Here is a 25,000-nt window from a genome sequence, read left to right as displayed (position 1 = left end):
ATCCAGTTTCAGACCAGCAGTTTTAGACCAGCAACCACAGGCCGGAGTGAGGTGTGAGGCTTATACGTCTTGATAGAGTAGCGCTACTTAACACACGTAATTTTGTTTTATTAGATGAGCTATTTTCCCATTTTAAATGAATTGATATCTACAATATTTAACGACATTACTTTTAATATATTAGACATGATCACTGTATGATAAACAGATTGAATTTAAGCTTTTATTCATCAATGCAGACATCAGTTATGATAAACGGAAGCTCAAGAATGTTCTCTTGTTGCAGTAATTACTCCACAACCGCTAAAAAACCCTTGTGAAAAAGAAGTGTGCTTAATTGTATTGAAAGCATACTTTTTGTGTGCTTAATATCATAAAAGTATACTTTTTGAAAAGTGCACTTGCAGATAATATAATATAGTTCAAATTAAATACCACTTAAGTGTACTTAAAGGGAATGCACTTTAATGACAATATTTCTTAACACACTTAAGTGCACTTTTTAAAAATGCACTTTGTAATAATGTCTAATTAAGTTTAACTTAAAGTAAGTACACTTCCATCACAATATTTATAAACACACTTAAGTGCACTTTTTACAAATGCACTTTGTAATAATGTCTAATTAAGTGTAACTTAAAGTAAGTACACTTTCATCACAATATTTCTTAACACACTTAAGTGCAATTTTTACAAATGCACTTTGTAATAATGTTTAATTAAGTTTAACTTAAAGTAAGTACACTTTCATCACAATATTTCTTAACACACTTAAGTGCAGTTTTTACAAATGCACTTTGTTATAATGTCTAATTAAGTTTAACTTAAAGTAAGTACACTTTCATGACAATATTTCTAAACACACGTAAGTGCATGTTTTAAAAAGGCACTTTGTAATAATGTCTACTTAAGTTTTACTTAAACAGTTATTTTGATGTATTTACTAATATACTAAATAAAAGAATAATTTTAATGGAAAATATGGAAAATAATTGTTTTTAATTTCAACTCAAGTGTGTTGTCCAAAATTATTTTGTTGATGTATTTTAAATGTGTTTAGTCTATAATATATTGTGTGCATTAATGCACTTGAAATTTATTTTTCCTCTAAACTGCAATACATTTGTTTATACAGTATACTCCAGTACAACTTATTGTTGACATTTTTATCACCAGCTTCTGCTCTAACTCAATTAAAAGTGTCAGTTTTCTACATAATATTTGACAATAAAATGTCATTTATGAGAGGAGTTCTTAATGTAATATTAATGTAATGTACTTTACATCTGTGTAGAGAATACTTTTAATATCATTATGTTGATCTAATTAAACACATTTAATTGTGAGCAAAGTTAAACAAATCTAAACAAAATTAAATTGCATTTAAATTCAGTTAAAATACATTTAATTTAAATTAGACTACACTACACTATAAAAATGATTGACTTTTAGTTAGGTGAATGAATCAAGTTTTGTGAACTTACAGAGTCTAACAACACAATGAGTTTGAACAGAAATTAAAAAGCTGAAATATAACCATGCATGAAATATATTAACTTTATTTAATGCGCATGCGCCAGAAATACTACGTCACGATGACGCACTACTTCACTAGAGTTTGAAAAATGCACTGTTATGTTTCTGTAATCGCGATTCGCGAGGAAAGGAAACTGAAGCTGCGCAATCAGGAAGAGAACGCCACGCCACGTTTGATGTTACAGATGAGACGTTATACTGCAATGAGTCAAGTAAGTATATATCTTGATGCTTTCTTTATTTAAAAATTTTCACCGTAACATGGCAGTTGTTATTGCGATTAAGAGTGTAACACATTACATTATTTTCATCGCAGACAGACGCAATAGAGTCGGGAGGTGAATTAATCAGGTTTAAATAATTTTCGCGTGTGGGTGTGTTCGACGAATTTGGCTGCTGAAAATATATATAATTTAATTAAACCGACTTTTTAAATAATTTAAAAATTACTAAATGACTTAAAGTCAAATTTGCTAAATACAGATCAAATATTGTAACACTAGAAGACATTTATATACATTTAATACATATAATCAATGTTATAACCACCATAAATATTTAATATATCACTCTAGAAATAATGCTTGTAATGTAGCATTATTTTTTTATTTTTGCATTTGAAGAGTGAGTTGTTCAGTTACTATTTGTTTTGGAATATGTTTTTTTTTTTTTGCTTATCTGGAGTTACACGTTCATTTTGCAGGATCAGTTTATTTGTGATTGGAGAGACAGTGCAAGCGGTGTGGAATCACAGGCCCTTATTGATGAGGTGATGTTAACGTTACATAATTTGTCATGAATTGTTGCACAGACAGCACACCCTGATCAAGCTGAAACACTGCTATCAAGTCACTTACTATCCCTATAGCTTTTAAATACTTTGAATCTTCTCCATTTGCAAGTAATAAATTCCCACCTGTGCATTTACAGACGCCCCTATAATCATCATATATTTTACAGGTATCAAACCAAAGGAAGAGGGCCGCAGAATTGCTGTGTCAACCGTGGTACCAGTAAATACAGGAACATCCTTCATGAAGATTTGCGTGGTAAGCTGAAACTTACAAGCCAAGATGAGGAAACATTTGCATGGGTCTTGGGTATGGAAGTAAAATAATGCCAAATGTTTTTGAAACAAAAAAGCCTGTTGAATTGCACTACTTGGAAAAAAGAAAAATGCATTGCATTGCATTAACTATGCTTGCATTTTAATGCATTGTATTTTTAGGGCTTGCATTTTGGGTTGAAATTTAAGCTGTGAATATTTTCGATTAAAAACATTTCAAAACCATTTTCATTATTAAAAATCCAATAATCCATATTCACCTTTAATATTTTACTTCAAAAATATTCAAATGGTTTAAAAATACAACCTATAATATTTAACAGGTGATTTTCGGTCCAAAAAAAAATTCCGCTTCGCAAATTCAGTGGTTCGAATTGGACAGTAAATTCAACTTTAACATCCAGGAACTGCAAGCCTGGAAATCCAGACCCAAATCCGAAAGATAAAGGGTCTGGAATTGAGTAATATAAATCACCCAACTCGAGGGGCGGCACCAAGCATGTATTTGAAAATCTCACTGCACGCAATTGGATAATACTAGTACGACCAATCACAACTAAGCCCCATACGCCTAGCTACCAGCGGAGCTAACTGGTATATTAGACTCTTGCCGCCAAAACAGTAAAAACATCCTTCTTGCAAAGGAACGTTTCGAGCACCGTCTTCGGTTCCTCTTTTAGATAAAAGTCTGACTCGTTCATTGTAGCGGCCAAAGCTGTTTCAAACAACTGGTGTTCATCCACAGCCATCTTGCAATGTTACTAATGACGAATAATTTTTATCATTATTTTCGTCACCGACATTTTTTCACAGACGAAACCGAGACGATAACTAAATAAAAACCAGTTTTAAATGACGACAACTATGACGAAAATTTATTGACATTTGTTTGGGGAATGAATAAACTGCTACATCAGGGCAGTACTAAATAAAAAGAGAACACAATTTTTTGTTATCCCTCTTATTACTATAATTATTAACATTTTGCAGATACTGCAAGGTGTATATAAACTTTAAAGCGCAACTGTATATCGATCACTTTCATTCAATTGAGCTAAATATAATAATGGACTGGATCTGTTTTTATAAACAATTGTTTTCCTTCTGTTTTTGTTTTCTTTCTTCAAGGTATTTTTTCTGACTTTCCTGCTTCTCTGGAACATTTCCATTCACATATACTCTGGAGAGCTTCTGGGACATAGACATAAACAGCACTTTCCAACAACTTCAAAACATTTGGTGACAAACGATTTTGGTTTTCTTGTTTTTATGCCGTTGGAGTTCTTCAGATTTTGTTTTGTTTTTTGTTTTTAGACAAACTTACATTCACTGTAATTGAGTAAGATTTTAGAAGAAACCATTTGGTCCTGTTGGTGCTAGTAAAGGTTTAAGAGCTTTAATATTTTTACTTTAATATTAAGTCTCATTTGCTAACATTAGTTTATGCATTAGCCAAAATGAACTAACAATGAACAATTTATTTACTGTATTTTTTCATCTTTGTTAAAGGGGTCATGACATGAGAAACCAAATTTGCCTTGATCTTTTGGTATATAAGAGGTCTTTGTACCATTAAAACGTCCTGCAAGTTTCATAGCTTAAGACGTCCTCCCCATTATAAACGAATAATTTATTTAATCAAGCTCTAAATACAGCTCGTTCTGGATCCATGGTAAGAAGTGACGTCACGGTACGAAGTGACGTACCAGCGTTTGCATTTAGACCGCCTCCAGCACAAGACAACTATGCTCATTTCGTATCGTTGTCGCGCCTCACAAGTGTTCAGTCGACGGACAGCGAGTGGGTCTGTGTACAGGGAAATTACGATGCCACGCAGATGTGCTGTTCCTGGCTGTGGACAAACAACATCTTTGAATACGCTGCGAAAGATCCAGTCGTCAGGGAAAAATGGATGCACTTTATTTTTTGTGCGTCCCAGTCACGGCAGTGTTAGTTTAAGCGTTTGCTCTATACATTATAAGGATGACTGTTTTGAGAAAAAATCCCAAAATGATGCTGGCTTTGCCAGAAAACTGTTGCTCAAAGATAAGTCCGTGCCGACTATTCTGGGCTCAACAACGACGTCGCAAACTTACTTTTTATCACTGGCTAATATAAACACATTTGTATAAGAGAATCTTGAAAATATGTCGCCTGTCTAGTAACTGTTAGGCCTACATGTGATAGAAAATTAAAAATGTTGCCTTTATCAATGCTGCATCTTCTAAGATGGCCTGTCTGTGCATGCATTTTTGTCCGTGGTACACCCTATAATTTCTTTGAAATTAGTTAAATATTGTTAAACTGTTAGCAAATTAAGCTATAGGATAATTATGCAACAATAATCCGTTTTCAAGTGTCTCGGGTTACAATTTTTTTATTAATTCAAAATAGTTTCACTTTCCATGTGGACACGGGCTGATCCAGTCTTCGTTGTTGTGGTGATGGTTCATTTTCCTCTGATTCCTCATCTGATTCCGGCTCAAACATAATAAGGTTTTATCATTGCAAGAGCCATCGCTTCGCATGCATCACCCGCTACTAAACAGTTGCGCCGAATCCGCAAATGTTCTGGCTGGGGGCGTTAATAATTGATGCATAGGCACTGACGTTAGCCAATCATAACAGTGGGCGTTAACACTGAACTCTTAAAGGGGAAACACCCCCAAAACAGACTGTTTGAATCAGAGGATGAGAAACAGGGTGGGAAAAGGTCATAAATCACTACATTTTAAAAGTTTTTTGTAAAAAAAACTATAGTAATACTATAATTGCACCTAAGGGAACATAATAATAAAATGTAAAAAAACATGTCATGACCCCTTTAATATTAGGTGTGTGTGTGTGTGCGTGTGTGTGTGTGTGTATGTGTTTTTTTTTATGGGGACCGAATTACCCCAAAAGTAGTAATACCAGTAAATTACATGGAAACAAAAACAATTTTATATATCATACAGAATGTTTTCTGAAAATGTAAAAATGCATAATGTTTTCTGTGATGTTTAGGTACCTTTGTATTTGAGGAAGAAAATGATTGTGCATATAAGCTTCATTGTCCTCCAGACTCTTTCTAAATGAGTTAAAGTGTTGTAACTGTTTGTGTTTATGTATAGTGTTTCTTTTGATTGTAACTAGGTTATTAAGATATTTTTTTTTTATTCAAATTTGAAATGTACTAAATTACAACTTTATTATAAAAAAATTTAATTATAAATGTATCTAATTATATAACGAACGATGTACATGTATATTACATTAAAGTATATTTTAGTTCACATTAATTGCGTGTCAGTATATTGTGTAGTGCACTTAAAGTATATTTTAAAGACACTAGAAGCAGTAATGAAAGTAGATATAAAGTTGTATTAAAGTCCCACTTAAGTTGTTTCAAAAAATCACTCTTAATGGCAACTTATTGCATTTTATTTCAACTTAATATGTGATACATTTGAAATTAATTACACTTAATGTGCATTGAGTGCGCCCAAAACAATACATTCAATTCACACTTAAGTGTATTTTTAACTGACATTAAAGTATATTTTAGTTCACATTAATTGCATGTCAGTATATTGTGTAGTGCACTTAAAGTATATTTTAAAGACACTAGAAGCAGTAATGAAAGTAGATATAAAGTTGTATTAAAGTCCCACTTAAGTTGTACCAAAAAATCACTCTTAATGGCAACTTATTGCATTTTATTTCAACTTAATATGTGATACATTTGAAATTAACTACACTTAATGTGCATTGAGTGCGCCCAAAACAATACATTTAATTCACACTTAAGTGTATTTTTAACTGACATTAAAGTATATTTGAGTTCACATTAATTGCGTGTCAGTATATTGTGTAGTGCACTTAAAGTATATTTTAAAGACACTAGAAGCAATTATGAAAGTAGACATAAAGTTGTATTAAAGTCCCACTTAAGTTGTACCAAAAAATCACTCTTAATGGCAACTTATTGCATTTTATTTCAACTTAATATGTAATAAATTTGAAATTAATTATACTTAATGTGCATTAAGTGCGCCCAAAAGATTGCATTTAATTCACACTTTAAGTGTATACTTTTAAAGTATATTATTTGTGTAATAAGTACACTTTATAAAAGTACACTAAAGTGCACTTTTTTTTCACAAGGGAAGTATGTTCTATATAGTATGAATTTGTGTATTATGAATGTAATACAGATGTAGATTGTTCTCGTGCGTCAAGCAAGTTCGGTTGAGCTTCTGTGCGTGTTCCCTGATCAATATAATGAGAACAATGTGTCGATTTAATAGGCTATTTTTCTCATGACAGAAATATTACAGAAAATAAAGAAATATTATTGTTTAGGTTAGTTACACCTAATTCTGGTTTACTTTTTAATTCCATTTGATCGATTACTCTTATTGCTAAGTCAAGCTGAGCAACTTTCTGTGTTTGATAACTATAAGCGATACAGTTTTAAGCAGATAAACACCTGATTCATAAATTAGTTCACCACATCATGACAGAAATAATAGACATCCCGACCTGAGGCTTGTGCTGCGGGTCTGCAGCTGGATAGTTCCTGCGGTGGGACTGCATACATGCTAAAAAGCGGGTAGCCTAATTTGGCCAATAGTTATAGGCCCTCTGTTGGTCAAATTATGAATATCACCTTTGTGTCTTACCAATTGAAATTAAACAATTGTTTTAGCCGTAGGCTACATGAGTACAAACTGAGAAGTAGCCTATGCATGTAAATGTCTAATATAAAAAAAAACTTGAAAATTGAAATATAATATCATTGAAATATATTTATGAGAACGATTTAGTGCCACTTCCTAAATCAATATGAAAAGGACATTAGGCTTTATTAATATTACACCTACCATAAACAGTGACACTGATCGTCTTGGTTGACTCCTTGTTGTTTATAATAGTCCTAAATTTATAGACTCCAGTGTCTGTGGTTCTGGTGTCGGTGATGGTAAGAAGTCCGTTTCTCTCCAGCTTCAGTCTGTCTCTGAATCTCTCATCATCATACTTTGGATTGCCATTAATTGTGTAAGCTATGCGAGTGTTGTCAAACCTCCACTCGATATTATTCGTCAGCTGTACTTCAGAAACACCAGAGTCCAGAGTGACAGAGTCTCCCAGCACTGACTGAACTTCATGTGATTCAACCTGAAAAACACCTACAGAACGAGATTAAATGGCATAAATATATAATTCATGTAAATCTCCTCACCGTTGTGCGTAGTGTGTAGCCTAATTACCGTGATTACACAATTGTCATGAAAAATTGATTTATAACTTACCAACCAGACACAACAAAACGAGCAAAACAAATGTGCGAATCATTTTCGTAGGTTCTCAGATTGTCCGACAAAGTGATATTATTTTATAATTAATATGTTCATATATATCGATGTCTATCGAATTATTTTGTTGTTGTTGTTTTTGTTTAGTTAAGCTGATGTTTAACAGATACTCCAGCACTCTGCACGCTACCGTTATGTGCGCGCGCGCCTGTGGGCGTGAACTAGTTTGCAACTCGTGGTGACGACGTATGTATCTGTTCAACCAATGATAACTTTAAAGAGACTGGGGAACTCTGAAATAAAAAAGTTATAAAAAAGTTATACGCCTGTGGGCGTGAACTAGTTTGCAACACGTGGTGACGTATGTATCTGTTCAACCAATGATAACTTTAAAGAGACTGGGGAACTCTGAAATAAAAAGTTATTGAAATAATAAAGTTATATAATAAGGTTCTTCTTAAAGAAATCCACCATTTAACTTATTTTAGTTAACAGGTTAACAATCCTGACTGTAAATATATTTTGCATCCAATTGTGCAGCAGAAGCTGGGAGGACACTTTAGATATAAATACATATCTATAATTATTAATAATTATTAGCTATAATAAAAATATTAAGCAAAAACCTGTGTGCAACAGTTCTAGTAAGTAAGTTGTTGATGATCATCTGCTGGTTGTGGATATATAGCTACAGGAAAATAATCGCCATGTTTCTTTTGTTTCTTGCAGTTTTGAAGGGAAGTCAAACCATGAGATTCATAGAAGACGCCTTTCATACACACTAAATATGCAAACCTACACATCCTGTGAAAATTCACAACAATTTTGTTATCATGTATATGTGTTGGTGAGGTCTTTTTCAGTTCTTCCTTTTACTTCTAATTTCAAACTTTTTATTGTCCCTTTAGGTTCTTCTAAAATAGTCAAAAAATAGACCTGTAGCCTAATCATGTATAGAGTTGTTTTAAGATAAAGATTCTGTATTGGATGTAAATCATTTTAAACAGATATCTGTTCTGATCTAAAGCTAATGTTTGCAGATGGTCTCAGTTCTTGTGGTTTATTTTCAGAATCTTCTGTTCTCTGAGGTTATAGGCCCAATCTCGAGAATAACAGAGATACTCTCACTCATATCCAAACCTCACAAAAGATCAACGGACAGAGGAACTGTTTTGACTCAAGTTTACACTTTAATTCTGTGTGTGTGGTTATTTTCTCTTCTCATTTCATATTGACTGACCTTTAGTTTTGGCATTTTGAGTTCTCATAAACATCCTGTATTTGACATCTCAGCAGACACAAACGGACCCTTCATGTTCAGAGTTATTTAAAAGCTGCTTTATTAGCCTATTTAATTGCCTAATATGGATTCATCACTTTGTTGAGACATTCTGCATTATTTTTCGTCCATCCATTCATCCATTCTCTATATCGCTATAGGGTCACATAGGGTCTATGCAGCTTTGCAGCATCTTGGGCCATAGGCAGAGGAAACAGACAAGTGGCCAGTCCATAGCAGGGCTATTTTTTTCTTGTTTATGGTAATTACAGTACTAGGCTATTAAACTAAATATAGGCCTATAAAACTGTGCATGGCTTGTAACTTAATTTATTCTTTATTTCTTTATTTCCTTTCGTTTGTTATAAAAACTGTACATAAACCTACAATAAACTGTTCAGACCACTTTGAAATAGTATGACGTAACTCACTCTTTCGCAGAAATCACGTGACCTGGTCGGTTTGGTACGAGCACATCATCAATATCCTGCATCACTTTCATCATTCCTTTTGGATGCGACCAGAAGCGACACCAGTATGAGGAACCTTTATTTCTTTTTGGGGGCTTTATTGCTCGTGGATGGTGAGTCATATTTATTTGTATTAATTCAACACTTTCGGTTTCAGTAGGCTATAGGCTAAACCGGAAACAGAAAGTGCGCATTGCTCTTGTCATTTAATTTGCGTGTAGCCTATCACCATTGTTTCTTAAACATCTGTTATAACTTTTCTAGAAATATACGTTGTGATAAATCATAGTGTGAAAGTGACAACGCCATTAAAAGGTTATTTTTGGGGGTAACTTGTTCGTGCGTGCGTGTGTGTGTGTTTATTTGGTAGTGAACACAAGAGGGCGCCGACAACCTGTAATATTCTGCAAAACACTTAATCTTTTATTTTGTGTGAATAATAATAATAATAACAACCACAATAAGCTCATGAATATTAGTCACTGTTTTAGCGGAATACAAAATAAAAATCACAAGTAAATCGGCATAAAAGTGTCTCTGTCTCTTCTGTCGGTCGGTTGTGGGTGCGGCTCAGAATCGACCAACAGCAGACTGTGAACATTAATAACTTCTTATCATTTATCCAGTCAGATGTCCCTGAAACCTATATTCATATGGATTACTTAAAAAACGTTTTCTGTGGTTTCTGTGTCACTATTCTACACCAGAAATAGAAAACTAGTTGCATTTCTTCATCAAGCTCATAATTATCACTATTTGCCTCAAGAGAAGAACGAGCTGTTGTTTCTGCTCCTGTAACCGCTGGGGTTGGTTTGAATTATTGTCCTAAGTTTTACTTTCTAAATATTATGCAATACAAACCTTTATTTCATATAAAATATTTTGATTAAAAATGTAATCAAATGGTAACATTTTTAATTAAAAATACTACCATTTGTAACAAATATATAACAAATAGACTGTGATGGAAACAAATATGAGATGGGAGATAACATTAGCCTAAATGATTTGCTATTTTTTTCCACTCGCAAAACATTTGCAGATCTATTTTTGAGCCAATCCTGAAATTGTACTTTTACCAAACCTGTTTTTTTATTCTGTACATTCTTTATAGGCGAATATTTTATGTGACTCACAACTTCTGTCATTTGAGGATGCTGGTGCTCACGCATGACGATAAAACTCCTGTTCTTCATTTCTAAGTTAAACTGATGATGTTTGAACTCACCTTAAATGACATCACTCTCTGGTCGCCCCTATATCTGTGAAGAACTATAAAACAGTATTTATTATCTGAATAATGCTGCTCCAGTATAAGAAACATGTAACATTTTAACTTTGGTTCATTGTATATTGTATTTTTTTTTTTTTTTTATCCAGTGCTTCCAGGCTGCACTTTTAATTTTACTGATTTATTTTGTGTGTTTGTGTGTTTTGTTTGAGTGTTGCATGTTATCTTCCACATACGGCCATAATTTTTACAATTTGTGTTTTATGTTGAAATCACAAGACACGTCATGTTTAGTTTTCAGGAGACACAACACTGATGTAAGTGTGAAATGGATATAGGCTACATTTAAAACAATATCCTCACATGAGGCTAGTGTAAAAAATGTTAATTGTGTTTTTATGGTTGAACTGGGTATTGGGGAAATTAACTTTTCAGAGTCAGCAAAAGCCAGTTTCAAACTATATCCAGAAAACTAGGCTAAGTAACAGCAGAGTCACAGCACAGCAGTGCCAGACTCAGTTCTGGATTCTCCATCTGTGTTTCAGCCACACACACAGAGCACTTCAGTACAATAATGAAAAACACTGTGTGTCAGGGTAAATTCACTGTAACATTTGCTGCACTGCAAAAAATGACAGGATTGATCAAGAATGAACATCTTTTATTTATTTTTCCCCCATCAGGTGTTTTTGGTGATGATGTGAAAGTGTCACTGTCAGTGATGGAGGGAGATTCTGTCACTCTAAAACATCACACTGCAATACCAGAAGATGCTTCAGCTGACTGGTGCTTTGGTGATGAAATCATTGCTATAAAAGAAACAGGTGGAAGCTTCTCCACATCTAAGGGGGATAAAGTGGGATTCAAAGACAGACTGAATGTGGACAAACAGAATGGATCTCTGACCATCACAAACATCACAACTAAAGATACTAGAGACTATAAACTAAAGATCTCGGGCAAAGCTGTGCCAACCACTGAAATATTCAGTGTTACTGTCACCGGTGAGTAACTCAAGTCTTGCAATCTGATAACTGAATTAAAATCTAGATTAATTTTCTGAGTTTAGATGATGTGGAATAATCAGAGGTTTATTCTTCAAAACCGGTTGTTGTTTTTGTCAATTAAAAAAAGGCAGCTATGAAATAATATGTAAAAAGTGAAATATGTGTAAAGGAAATATTATCTATTGACAGAACTATAACATTGATTCTTCAGAGATTTACAGAACAGATGAATCTAGAGTTATTTTCACAACTTTATGAAGAAGAAACAAGAGGCATATAAATGACCATATAAAGTTTGATTGTGTTAAATTATGTTTTGTTGAATCTAATCATGTCTCTCTTTTATTCATTTATTTAATCTTCCTGTATCCACATGATATAAAGTTTATGGTGAACAACAGCAACAAAGCTCACGGAGATGAGAGTTATTGTTATAGGGAGACACTGCTTATTAATATTTAATGCAGTGTTTTATGAGACACATTAATAAGACTGATGTTATAATAATAATAAGTAATAATAATATTAATAATAATTTAAGTTTGGGATCAATATAAGGAGTCATTCAGAAAGATACAAACAGTTTCAATAGCCAGAGGGAAGAAAGGAAGAAGCTTTACAGTGATAAAAGTCGGAAAAACAACAAAGAGTATACATATATGCAAAAACAAAACAATTAGCTTACGAATTTAAACTGCAACTACTAAATAATTAGCAAACTTCATAACTCAAAAAATAACAATACAGGTCAACAACTCTTAGATAGGCAGAGGTTCAGATGTCAATTCAACATTCAACAAAAAGCAAGAGCAGCAAATCTAAAGATTTTAAAGAGTCAAAGATGTTCAGAATCTCTGACTTCTAGACCTGTAGCATTATTAACTTGATCTGTTTAAATCTGCTTGTGTTTCTTCTCCTCATGTGTTTGTTACTGTGACAGATGCTATGAAATCACTATCAGTGACTGTGGGAGATACTGTCACTCTACACACTGGTGTTACTGGTATACAGAAAGATGATCTGATACAGTGGAAGTTTGGAGATCAAGTCTTAAAAGGCCCCGGTGACACGAGATGGAGAAATGAAAACGGAGATCTCACCATCAGAAACATCCAAAGTCAGCAGTATGGAGATTATGAATTGGAGATCAACACCAACAGTATGATCTTACACAGGAAATTACATATTAATATTAGTGGTGAGTAGCTCAAACTTTCTATAAATTAGTATTCTGTTAGATTCTATAATATCATGTTTAGATTCTGTGATCACTAGTGAACAATTAATGCTCAAATTAACACTGAAGTTCACACTAAATTAATTATAATTTGAATGTTAAATGGCAAGTCCTTTTATTTAATTAGCCTATTTTCTGGGGCAGATTTCCATTTGTGTGAAGGTGCCAGTCCTACGTTGAAAATGTTTATTCTTTTGGTGTACAAATATCTCAGTAAGACAAATATATTTCTCATATTTGAATGTTGCTCAATGTAATTCATCTTTCTGAGCCATGAAGTGCCTCTGGAGGAGAACTTTGTACCGCATAGAAAACACACGACCAAAGTACCAAACAGTGGAGCTGAGGAGGGCAGTATAATTTGGGCAGGTGTACTGTTAATTATTGTAAAATGGATATTACTTTTGATATGCTATAGCAAGAGATGATGTACAGACAGCAGAGATGAGAATAATGTAAGTAAAGTAATAAGCAACATTAATTGCCCATGGGATTATATTGAGATTATATTGGTTTAAAACAGAAATTACACAGGGAGCAAATGTTACATTTTATTGTATAGTAAACTCATTGAACCTTCAGCTTTGGGATAAAGGGTTCCCTTTCTTGAAGCTAGTATGCCATTTTATGCAAGGTCATGTACAACTGTCCAAATGAATTAACATGCATTATAATAAAAACTCAACTAAAAACTCTATCATACATAAAAATGATTGAAATGACACGGCGTAACCATTTCAGTGAAACTTTTTTTCCACTATTTCATGCAGAGTGAAATTCCAATAAGACCTTTTACTCATTATACATATAAAACAGCCTATTGCACTTATGTACATATTTTACACAATATAGCTTTACAAATGCAAAGACGTCCATAATATGAACTGCAACGCCAAACACAGTTTGAGTCACAATCATGTAAATGTAAAACATATTGTAAAAAAAGATTGGTTACACAAAGCTTTGTAGAGTTAATGGTGCAGAGCTTTTTATTTATTTATTTCATTTTTCATTTTATTTCATTGAATTTCAAAAATACAAAACTAGTATGTTCTCAAGACATTTAACAAACACTGCCTCAATAACTACATAAAAATAATCGAAATAAATAAAAATGAAAGGAAATCACAAACAATAAATAAATTTAGCCCCTCTGACATCATCATCTGATGTCATGTGAAGGACAGTAAATCTTGCAGGCAGTCAAAATTCGGCACAACACCGGCTACAATGTTCTTCCAAAAGCCGCTTGCCGTTTTGTTTTTTAATCACTAGAGCGCTAAAAATTACATGGTGTCCCTTTACAAGTTTGCTGTTACGGAATATCAGTTCTTTATTAGGTGTCAATCCTTGGAATCCATTATTCTTTTAATGTAAAAAACGTCTCAGATAATTCTAATACTGTTCTTATATTGTAATATTTATAATGTGGCTCAATAGAGCATATTGGTATTTTTAAACAGAGGCGTGTTTTGTGGGCGGAGTCAACCTGGTGACAAAAAGTGACAGTTACAATCTTTGACTTGTTTCTGTCACGAAAAAAGAAGGAAATTGTGACACAGAAACTCACAATTGCCAGAAAAAACATCAGTCAAAAAATCCAAAATATATTTTTTCTTTCTTTCTTTATGTTTTATTCCGTGGCAGGTACAATCTTCCATAACTGTCAGATGTGAGCCTCAATATTTACAACATGGATCATCCGGTTGCCTTCTGCAATTATTTTAATGTTTTGCCAGCAGAAGACAGGTTCACTTACACTAATAAGGCTAGCAATAATCACCCCTTAGCAATGATGTGAGGTTTTCTGACCCGTACTCACTGTCAGGTATATTGGTCAAGGATTGAACTACTGTAAATGGCCAAAATTATAGTGGTTGGACATCTTCATATTCCTTGTAGAAAAACTCTGAAAAACACCCATATCAAATAGTCACATAATTCATAATGCGATACTTTTAAAATGTCAGTGTCACGGTGTAGGTTAAAGCAGGGACGGATGCAGGATCTACTTCCAGCAGCTTTTATTTAAACAAACACTCATAAACTGGATCACAAGAACAGGGGCCTGTACCATGAAGCCGGTTTAGGTGGCTAGCCAGCTATGTTTCAGCTTAGTTTCCGCCAACCCTGGGTTTTAGGTACTATGAAAGTAGCTCGGCTTTAATCGGTGTTCGTTGCCATGGTATCTTACGCTGCACGGCTAACCTGCTCCGGGGCAGGTTAAGTTCTGGACTAAAGTTTGACCAATCAGCTGTGAGCAAAGAAACATATAGGTGACGTAACTAATTCCCAGTGTCTGTTGCAATGGCTTTACATTTTCTTCCAAATCCTGTGGACATCTTAGCGCAAATTGTTAGACGAGCACATCGTAGAGAAAGAGTTTTTGGCCGGACAAAATCCCCTTGCCTTTCCTGATAGTTATGAAAGATACAGATTTTCTGCGGAAGGAATATCTTATCTTTGCGAACTTCTTGAGCCGAACATAAAGAATTTAACACGTCGAATTCATTACTGTACCGCAAATGGTATTGTGTTGCGTTTTTTTGCAAGTGGTACATAGGCTATAGCACGATCGGTGATGCACAGAATCTAGGGGTTTGTCGAACTATTCGCAAGGTGGTCCTCGCTCTGCAGGAGTAATAGTTTCATTTATAATGTTCCCCGGACATATATCGACCATGTCCATAAAAGAGGGCTTTTATAAAATTGCGGGTAAGATATATTGATAGGGTGACATCACATGAACAATTTTTTTTTTTTTTTTTTTCAAAAAGCTAATTTCACAAATGTACTACAGTACATGTTAAGAATTATTTTAAATATTTTGTATTATTATTCGGTTAATCTTATGAATTCCCTAGAGTCATTGGAGCAATAGCCTGCACATGTTGCAATCTCCACTTCTCTAGGAGAACATGAGGCAGATTATGTTAATAGAAAGTCCTTTCACAGTTCAGGTAGAGATGATGTGAACATGTGAAATTATTATTTTCTGTGAGATGAATCTTTAAATTAATAGTAACATTAACAGATATAACAATGATCTACTTTCTGTGAGTCTGTGTTGTGTCAGCACTTTGAGGAAAGCAAGTTAAATTTGGTACAGTACAAAAGACTGTTAATTTGCAACCTACAAAATAACCATCATGATGACCCTCAGACAGGGCCACTTGACCACCCAGCTGGTGCAGATGTAGATGCAATCACCATACAATATTACACTTAATAAAAGCACATTGAAACTGCAGATAGGTCTCAAACTTTGTATTGGTTTTGTGGGATGGGGGGGGGGGGGAAGAAAGAGACAAAATAAAGTTGCATTATTAAATATTCATGCTAAAGTGTTTCTTGGTTAAATAAGTTCACATACTGAGATCAGTTTAATCCAGCTGTTTGATCTCCAATTTATTTATTATTTAAACGTGGAGCCTCCTCAGCTCACAGTCCGGCTCCTTTAGTGTGCAGTCTAGCTTTATAGGATCCGTTTGTAAAGGGCCCTGACTGAGTCTGTTTCCACCTGAAACATAATTCCACCACAAACAAGTTTCCACCACGATCATTACAAGTTTTCTGGAGGCTAATCAACTTACAAAAAGTTCCTTGACAAACACCTGTAATTTATGTCAATGGTTTTAAATTCTTAGCTTGTTCACATTTCTTCTGAAGCCTGAGGTAGAGGCTTCAGTTTCTGGGACAGGTTGTGAAAAATCCTACAATAAAAGAGATGTGTAAGGGCCAGTCCCTGTTTTATGCCACACATTCAAATGTAAGAAGCCCAGTGCATTCACCTCAGCAACTGTCTCAGAACACAGACAGAGTGTCTTCATCATCTAACCCTAATAAATAAAAGTAGGCCAATATAAAGCATAACTGTTATAAAGCAGGTTATGTTTCTAGTGTTCTGTCTGCTGCATACTGACCTCTGTGTGGGAGACTGTGTGTGTGTGCTGGCTTCAACAGGGACACTGCAGAACATACAGTCAGCCATATCTAAAACTTAAAATAGTAATGTATCGCACACGTACCCAGTGTTACTTGCTTAGAGGAGCCAGCACAGGGTCAGATTGTACAGCACCTGTAATCCCATCCATAATCGGCTGTCCCTTATTCCTATCAGAGCCAACTCAGTGTATTCTGGAGGAGTGGCCCTCCACCGGTTTTCTGAATTTCACTCTTTTTTCTAGAACTAGAAGTGTTTGTGATCAAATGTTTACAAAAAATAATAAAAGGTTATGTGTAAATACTTACTACTTTGAATTATATTTTTATATTTTGTCTTTATCTGCTGCCAAGAACGTTTGGAGTTGCATCTAAAAATCAATGAATATTAATCTTTATTAGTAGCTATACATGCACATTTTTATATATTAGAAAAATATAGGCTATATTTCACACACACATACATTCATAGCCTACATATATAGCCTACATAATTTTACATTAATATAGAACGTAGCCTATTTGTTTAGCTTACACATTAACGCAATCAGCAATCTTTCTCCAACAGTCTTCTCTTGCTTTGGCAGAAGAGACCGTATTGTTTCGAGCTTGTAATACATATTTAAATTTATCGTAATTCTGAATGATTATCTCTTGCTCCTCCGCGAAAAAAATATATCGCTCTCGCTCTCTCCATATCGAACGCGATTGGTTGTTCGGTGTCAACGTCACTTTGGTATGTGCACGCGCTCGTGGATTAATCATAGCTTGAGATCAAAGCCTGAGTTGACAGAGAAAGTTGATGAGCTGCGTCATGGTAATAAAGCCTGATTGCATCGGTTTGGTTTTGTCAACTCAAAACTAATCCTGTAACCCCGAGTTTGTTCAGCTACCTTCATGGTACAGGCCCCAGAACAACCAAACGCAACAACAACAGACAAGGAACAGACTGAAACATATGGCTTAAATACACAGAACAGAACAGGGAAATGAGACAGCTGGGACAAATGAACTCATAATGACTAATTAACAAGACAACAGGTGACGAGGATAACACTAAAACACATGGATACACTGTGTCACAGGCAAACATAACATGAAAACAGACACTAAACATGACAGTCAGTTGGTCAGTTATTTTTCTCGGCTGACCATATTGCATATGCAGTTGTAGTCCTTTCAGTAGCATAATTTATGGCAGGAGAGTATTTGAATAAATCATGCACTGTTATAAAGTTTTGAGGCAGTCAAATTACTGGCTATTAACTCAGGGCTGCCCAATCCTGTTCCTGGAGATGTACCCACTGTAATGATCAAGTGCTCCTGAAGATCTTCATTAGTTGCTTCATGTGTGTTTGATCAGAGTTGGCCGTTGCAGGAAAGATCTCCAGGAACAGGATTGGGCATCTCTGCTTTAACCAGTTTTGTGCTTGACATGCTGTGATATTAGCTGCTGAGGCGCTGTGGAGAACAGAGAGCTTGTGAGAGAAGGAGAGAATTTTCTCCACTTGTTCGTTTAGTTGGAATGACAGAGAAAGACGTTATCCAAACATTGTTTGCCGATCCATGTTATTTTTAATTTGCTTTTAGTAGATCTCTCTTGTCTGCGACTCTGTGTGAATTTGTGCTGCTCTTGGTAGATTGTGCTGTCATTATGGAAATGAGCTGTGTTCTTTAATTTGCACATTTTCAGTAGTAGATCAATCACTTACCTGTGTGAATAAAAAAGTATTATTCATATAATCATATGTTCTTTATATGTGTTTGTTGCTGTGACAGGTAACATGACGAAAGTATCAGTGAAGGCGGGAGAATATATTACTCTAAACACTGGTCTTAGTAACACACAGGGATATGATCAGATAATATTGAAGTTTGAAGATAGCTTTGCTGAAATCAATAAATGGAACATTGGCTTCGTAACACATGACACCAGTGCTGATGGGAGATTCAAAGACAGACTGTGGATGCCTTCTAATACTGCATCTCTCACCATCCACGACTCCAGAATAACAGACTCTGGAGTTTATCATCTTAACATGATCAGCAGCTCACACACCATTCAGAGGAACATCAGTGTTACTGTCAGTGGTGAGTAGATCAGATCTTTCAGTATCAATATTTTATTTACATGTGTGTTCTGTGAACAATTTTTCATATACATCAACATATATATATATATATACACACACACACACACACACACACACACACACACACACACACACACACACACACACACACACACACACACACACACACACACACACACACACACACACACACACACACACACACACACACACACATCTAATTGAAGAAGGACATCTGACAAACAAAACATGTTAAACAAGAAATTGTTTGCAAGAGATTAGAAATTTGTAGAGGAAATTTACATTATTTCACATATTGTCTCATGGAACCTTAGATTAGTGTTTTCAATATTTGTTCATTAGAGAAAAAGGTTTTAAATATTTCAGTGAGAAATATTTTTTTGGCATGTATGATTCTCTCTGAATCAGCTTACTATTACCAATAAATATACTATTACCAAGAAATATACTATTAAGTATATGGTCGTTTCACTACAGTGGTTTATGCTGTAGGTTATGCTTTTTTGTCTGTTATTACACTTTGCTTTTTTATTGACACATTCACACTAATGACTGTCTTCATCATTACAGTATCAGATCTACACTCAGGTTATATAGTGCTGATGTTTATAGTGTGTGTTATAGATCAGACACATTCACACTAATGACTGTCTTTATCATTACAGTATCAGATCTACACTCAGGTTATATAGTGCTGATGTTTATAGTGTGTGTTATAGATCAGACGCATGACACTAATGTCTGCCTTTATCATTACAGTATCAGATCTACACTCAGGTTATATAGTGCTGATGTTTATAGTGTGTGTTATAGATCAGACACATTCACACTAATGTCTGTCTTTATCATTACAGTATCAGATCTTCACTCAGGTTATATAGTGCTGATGTTTATAGTGTGTGTTATAGATCAGACACATTCACACTAATGTCTGTCTTTATCATTACAGTATCAGATCTTCACTCAGGTTATATAGTGCTGATGTTTATAGTGTGTGTTATAGATCAGACACATTCACACTAATGTCTATCTTTATCATTACAGTATCAGATCTTCACTCAGGTTATATAGTGCTGATGTTTATAGTGTGTGTTATAGATCAGACACATTCACACTAATGTCTGTCTTTATCATTACAGTATCAGATCTTCACTCAGGTTATATAGTGCTGATGTTTATGGTGTGTGTTATAGATCAGACACATTCACACTAATGTCTGTCTTTATCATTACAGGTTCAGATCGGTCAGGTGCTGTATCAGGAATATCTGGTGCCAGTGTTGTTCTGATGCTTTGGGCTGTAACTGTTTCTTTATTGCATGAAGTATAGACAATCAGAACAACAGTGTAAGTAATTCATACATATCCTTCGAGAGAGACAAATATATAATTATTCAGTATTTATTAAGAACTTTAATCATGATTTTTTTTTTCATAATATGTTAATTAGTGTTCTTTATTGATTACTGTTGAAAGAATAACAGTTTGTCACTGAACTAATGTGGGCTGTATCTCTGTATCTCTGTAGAAAATCAAACACAGTTACTGCAGATATGATCTGTGTTTGATCTTTTGCAGCATTTGCATCATGTTTGTGTTTCTTTATTATGTGACTTTATTTAGTTTGTTTGTTCATTCAGATATAACCAACGTTGACAAGAAACACCATCAATATGAAAACATTAAAGACAGTACTGATCTTAATGCTTCTGAAGTACAATAATCTGAACTTACCGATTGAGAAGTCATATAATACTCACAGCAAATTTAATTAAGAATAATTGTCCACAGAGATAATAAAATTACATATTTTTAGACCCTCTGAAGCCTGTCTGTGCACAAGTTAGAAGGTTAAAACACAAAGCGCTTTTGTGTGTGAAATAAGGACTGGATTTCATTTAGACATTACAACATTAACTTCATTAACAGACAGAGATGACATTAACCTGGTTTTAATAAAATTTTATTTTTACTACAGAGAATCCTTACATAATCTCTCTGTGCGACACACTGGCCTTGTATATTAACGTTGTGACATATTTGAGAATCACATTTTTCCACTCCTGGCTCTCTAGGCCTAACACAGTATATGTTAATGTATTGGTCAATTAAAGTTACCAATTACTAATTGATTCATTGTTTAAACAAATAAGAGTTATTGTTACAGCAGGACTCCTGACTCTTGAGTTTATAACATACAGCATGATAATGTTAATTTAATGTTAATTCTCTTTTTCAATTTCTTGATTCCCTTTGTATTTTCTCACAGATAATGCTGGTCAAGGAACAGAAAGCATGCTTTGAAACGGGCAACTCCCAACAGCAGTAGTTTATATCATTGCAACAGTATATACATTAACAGCGTTTGAAGTGAACCCGCATGTGCTTCTGAGATGTGAACGTAATAAGTGAGACTTTCATTTGATTTGGCATAAACGGAGAAACATGCTTTCATTTGTTATGAAGTTGATGTAACGGTGTCGTCTGCGGTGATACCAATCATATTCCATTATTGTATTAAGAGTCAGTTTGATTTACGTCATTTTGTTTGTTACTCTCTGTAAGAAGGCTTGATTATTGTTACACTTTTACAGAATATTGCAGAAATAATCTCATACTGAACTTAATGTCTAAATGATTTTATTCTTCCTTACTATTGCTTGGTTTTATATTTGATGCTGTTGCACTGTTACTTTCCACCTTTTATTTTTTTATTGTTTATGCTGCTTAGAGACTTACTTGAAAACCTTGCAAGCTTACAATATAGCCACGCCAATATTTGTTTTTCCATCAAAAGTTAATCCATCTCTATGTCTTCTAATAAGATGTGAATGTGACATCTGAAATGTAAAGTGAGTGTTTTGATGAGGACTGAAGTGTTAAATGCTCTTAGCGTCGCTCCGATATTCTGTGTTCATACTAAAGTTACAAATGATCTTACTGTCTGAACATTTCATTTATTCCGCTTTTGCTTCTATATAAAGTGCTGTTATAACATAAGTCGCATTGCATCACAGTTTTATAAAAGTATTATAAAAATAAAAACTTGTTTTGCCCATAATTGTTTTGCTTGTTTGTGTTCAAGTTATATGCATATTTATTCATTGATAATTTGATTTATGAATTTGGTATATGAGTCAGAGTGACTTTATAATGATTTATATTGAGTTAAAAAATATTTGATTATTTCACTTTCTGGTGACACCAATGTCACTTCAGTTCACTAAAACACAAAAAACATGCAACACATTTCATGTTTACCTCAGTTTCATTGAAACCTCATGTTTCAATGAAGAGAACATAAAACGTATCATCACATAAAGCGATCATGTCTCTTCGAAAAATCTGGACTAAACCACTTAATTTGGATTAGATTTACGATCTCTTTATGTACTTTTTGAAGCATCACAGTTGTAGTTGCATAGACTGTCAATAGAGGGACAGAAAGCTCTCAGATTTCATCAAAAAGATCCTCATTTGAGTTCCAAAGACGAACGATAGTCTTATGGATTTGGAACGACATGAGATTGATTAATTAATGACAGAATTTTATTTTTTTAGGTGAACTATCCCTTTAAGAAGACTGATCGGGCAGTAAGAAGTGAAATGCAGGGTTTTTTCTTTTTTTTTTCTTTAAAATAAAAGAAATAGAGGCCAGATTACCTGTTTGATGGACCCTGAGTGAATCCAATGATTCAAAAATACATGTCAATCACCATGGGGGCCAGTTTGTCTAGAATTTTTTATATAAAATTCTACTGGGTACCTAATTTCAGCAACTGGTGGTTTGCATCGTCACAAAAGCTTATATGGGATTTGTCATTGTGACTCTTAATCTACCTGACAGAATTATGGCCTGTATACTGAAAACATTGCGGTTTGCCCAATCAGATGAAATGGTCATTTTAGCGCTATCCACATGTACGAACAAATTAGAAAGACTTTTATCATAAAATATTAGTAGATGAGGTTTATAAAAAAACTCTTCAGTCAGGGAGAATAAACAGTGCATGAGCGTGTCTGTGTACATGAATGTGCTTTACAGTCACATTTTTAGTCACATGAGTCACAGTCAATGAAAACTAAACATCAAATCCCAAAATGATGCTGGCTTTGCCAGAAAACTGTTGCTCAAAGATAAGTCCGTGCCGACTATTCTGGGCTCAACAACGACAAGGCAAACTGTAAGTAATGTATTTAAAACTTTAAACTACTTTTTAAATACGCTGAATCCGCAAATGTTCTGGCTGGGGGCGTTAATAATTGATGCATAGGCACTGACGTTAGCCAATCATAACAGTGGGCGTTAACACTGAACTCTTTAAGGGGAAACACCCCCAAAACAGACTGTTTGAATCAGAGGATGAGAAACAGGGTGGGAAAAGGTCATAAATCTCTGCATTTTAAAAGTTTTTTGTAAAAAAAACTATAGTAATACTATAATTGCACCTAAGGGAACATAATAATAAAATAAAAACGCCGCGCAGTGCGGCGGTCAGAACACAGAGACCATTCTGCCCCTAGCTATGCGTGCGAAAGCATGGGAAGCGATCCCGGGCGTGTCAGAATGGGTGCTGAACGTTGTAAAGCAGGGCTATGCGCTGCAGTTCGCTCGCCGCCCCCCGCGCTTACGAGCCCGGACCGTGACGAGTGTGAACCCAGAAGTAGCACACCTACTTCGCGCAGAAATAGCACAACTGTTGTGCAAGGGGGCAATTCGCCTTATTCACCTGGTGGCCATTTTGAAAACTCGAACGCCGTTGAGGGGTACACAACACCGGAAGTTTATCTCCACCGCATACGATTCAGCAGCACCAGCAATGGAAACTCCAGTGTGGACCACCAATCTTTCCTGTCTGCCCAAATTAACAATAAAACATGTGGAGCAGTGGGCCAGTACCGACTGCAACATCCCTCGGGCTGTGTTATTTAAGGGATACAGTAACTGGATCGAAGGTTTTATCCTTCAGTCAAGTCCGAAGCAAGACAGTCACATGCAAGTGAAGCAACCCATAGCAACGCGTTATGGCAACAACACCTCAGATTGACAAAAACTTAAAAAGAAACGTTAATTTAGGCTACTTTAGTTTTGTACACATTGTCATGTTAATTATAATCAAATGCATTTTGTTTTATTAAAGGACAATGGCTCGCGCCCCAACAACCCCCCCCCCCCCCCCCCCCAAATGTTTATTTCAGTAGGAAGACGCCAGAAAAGACGCACGAGTATCGCTGTGAACGATGAAAACAATACAGAAATTAGCCTGTCGCTTAATCAAACTGTATAAAGTGTGTTTGATGGTTGTGTAAATATATTTTAGAATAACAATGGGTCTGTTTACGCCTGGTCATTCATGCGTTTTAAATGATCAGATAGGCTATCCGTTTTGTTAACTGTTCCGTTTACACTGGCCAACGTAACTGTCTCTGCAAAACGAATATAAATCTAATCTTTAATTCCTGCGCATTCACGTCAAAGAAAGCAAGATCAAAATCAAAGCGCGTCGGCTTGCTGAAGAGATGTTCAGCTACTTCTCTGCTGTGATGCTTGCTGCGGTAGCTCTGTTATTTCTGGGTACCGGGAGCCGTTATAAAACGCTCTTGCATGTTTCGTTTTTATCATTTTAGGAGGAGTAAAATTTACATTTGTGGCTTCAACAACCAGATGCAAAAAGTGCATTGGGGAACACAGCAGTGAGGCGCCATTGCACTGAGAGAAATCGCGTTGTGAGAACTCCCGGAAGTGGTAAGTGTACCCCTCAGGCTCGGTGGAACGTTCGAGGTGAATGAGGCGAATAGAGCCGATACCTCCTTCTATGAGC

At 34.9% G+C, this 25,000-nt stretch overlaps 2 protein-coding genes and 1 long non-coding RNA gene across 6 annotated transcripts in view; 2 read left to right on the top strand and 1 right to left on the bottom strand.

Moving 5' to 3' along the window:
• Positions 1 to 9,788, bottom strand: part of LOC306988964 (uncharacterized protein) — a 191,620-nt gene extending 181,832 nt beyond the window's left edge. The window contains exons 1-2 of one of the 3 annotated variants that reach the window (XR_013795532.1): positions 9,610 to 9,788; positions 7,468 to 7,773 (exon numbers count right to left, since the gene is read on the bottom strand). Coding sequence is in view for 2 of the 3 variants with exons in the window: in XM_079594215.1 (XP_079450341.1) it covers positions 7,468 to 7,773; positions 7,897 to 7,939 (349 nt within the window). In the remaining variant the exon portion in view is untranslated. Of the gene's footprint in view, positions 1 to 7,467; positions 7,774 to 7,896; positions 8,123 to 9,609 lie in introns of those variants that run through there. The other 2 variants (XM_079594215.1, XM_079594214.1) reach the window with 2 other exon arrangements.
• On the top strand, positions 1,045 to 5,881 carry LOC306988982. The gene is made up of 4 exons (XR_013795536.1): positions 1,045 to 1,748; positions 2,240 to 2,305; positions 2,497 to 2,585; positions 3,731 to 5,881. It is a non-coding gene; the product is annotated as an uncharacterized lncRNA (long non-coding RNA).
• The window catches only part of LOC306988955 (T-lymphocyte surface antigen Ly-9-like), a 108,748-nt gene continuing 93,377 nt past the window's right edge, over positions 9,630 to 25,000 (top strand). The window contains exons 1-6 of one of the 2 annotated variants that reach the window (XM_079594199.1): positions 9,630 to 9,761; positions 11,563 to 11,883; positions 12,827 to 13,084; positions 18,845 to 19,156; positions 20,414 to 20,525; positions 21,448 to 22,232. In XM_079594199.1, coding sequence (XP_079450325.1) covers positions 9,716 to 9,761; positions 11,563 to 11,883; positions 12,827 to 13,084; positions 18,845 to 19,156; positions 20,414 to 20,508 — 1,032 coding nt within the window. In that variant the 5' untranslated portion in view covers positions 9,630 to 9,715 and the 3' untranslated portion in view covers positions 20,509 to 20,525; positions 21,448 to 22,232. Of the gene's footprint in view, positions 9,762 to 11,562; positions 11,884 to 12,826; positions 13,085 to 18,844; positions 19,157 to 20,413; positions 20,526 to 21,447; positions 22,233 to 25,000 lie in introns of those variants that run through there. The other variant, XM_079594198.1, reaches the window with a different exon arrangement.

This window comes from Phoxinus phoxinus, assembly GCF_949152265.1.
Source record: "Phoxinus phoxinus genome assembly, chromosome: 20".
NCBI classification, from domain to species: domain Eukaryota; kingdom Metazoa; phylum Chordata; class Actinopteri; order Cypriniformes; family Leuciscidae; genus Phoxinus; species Phoxinus phoxinus.
This window is presented reverse-complemented; position numbering and strand designations above follow the sequence as displayed.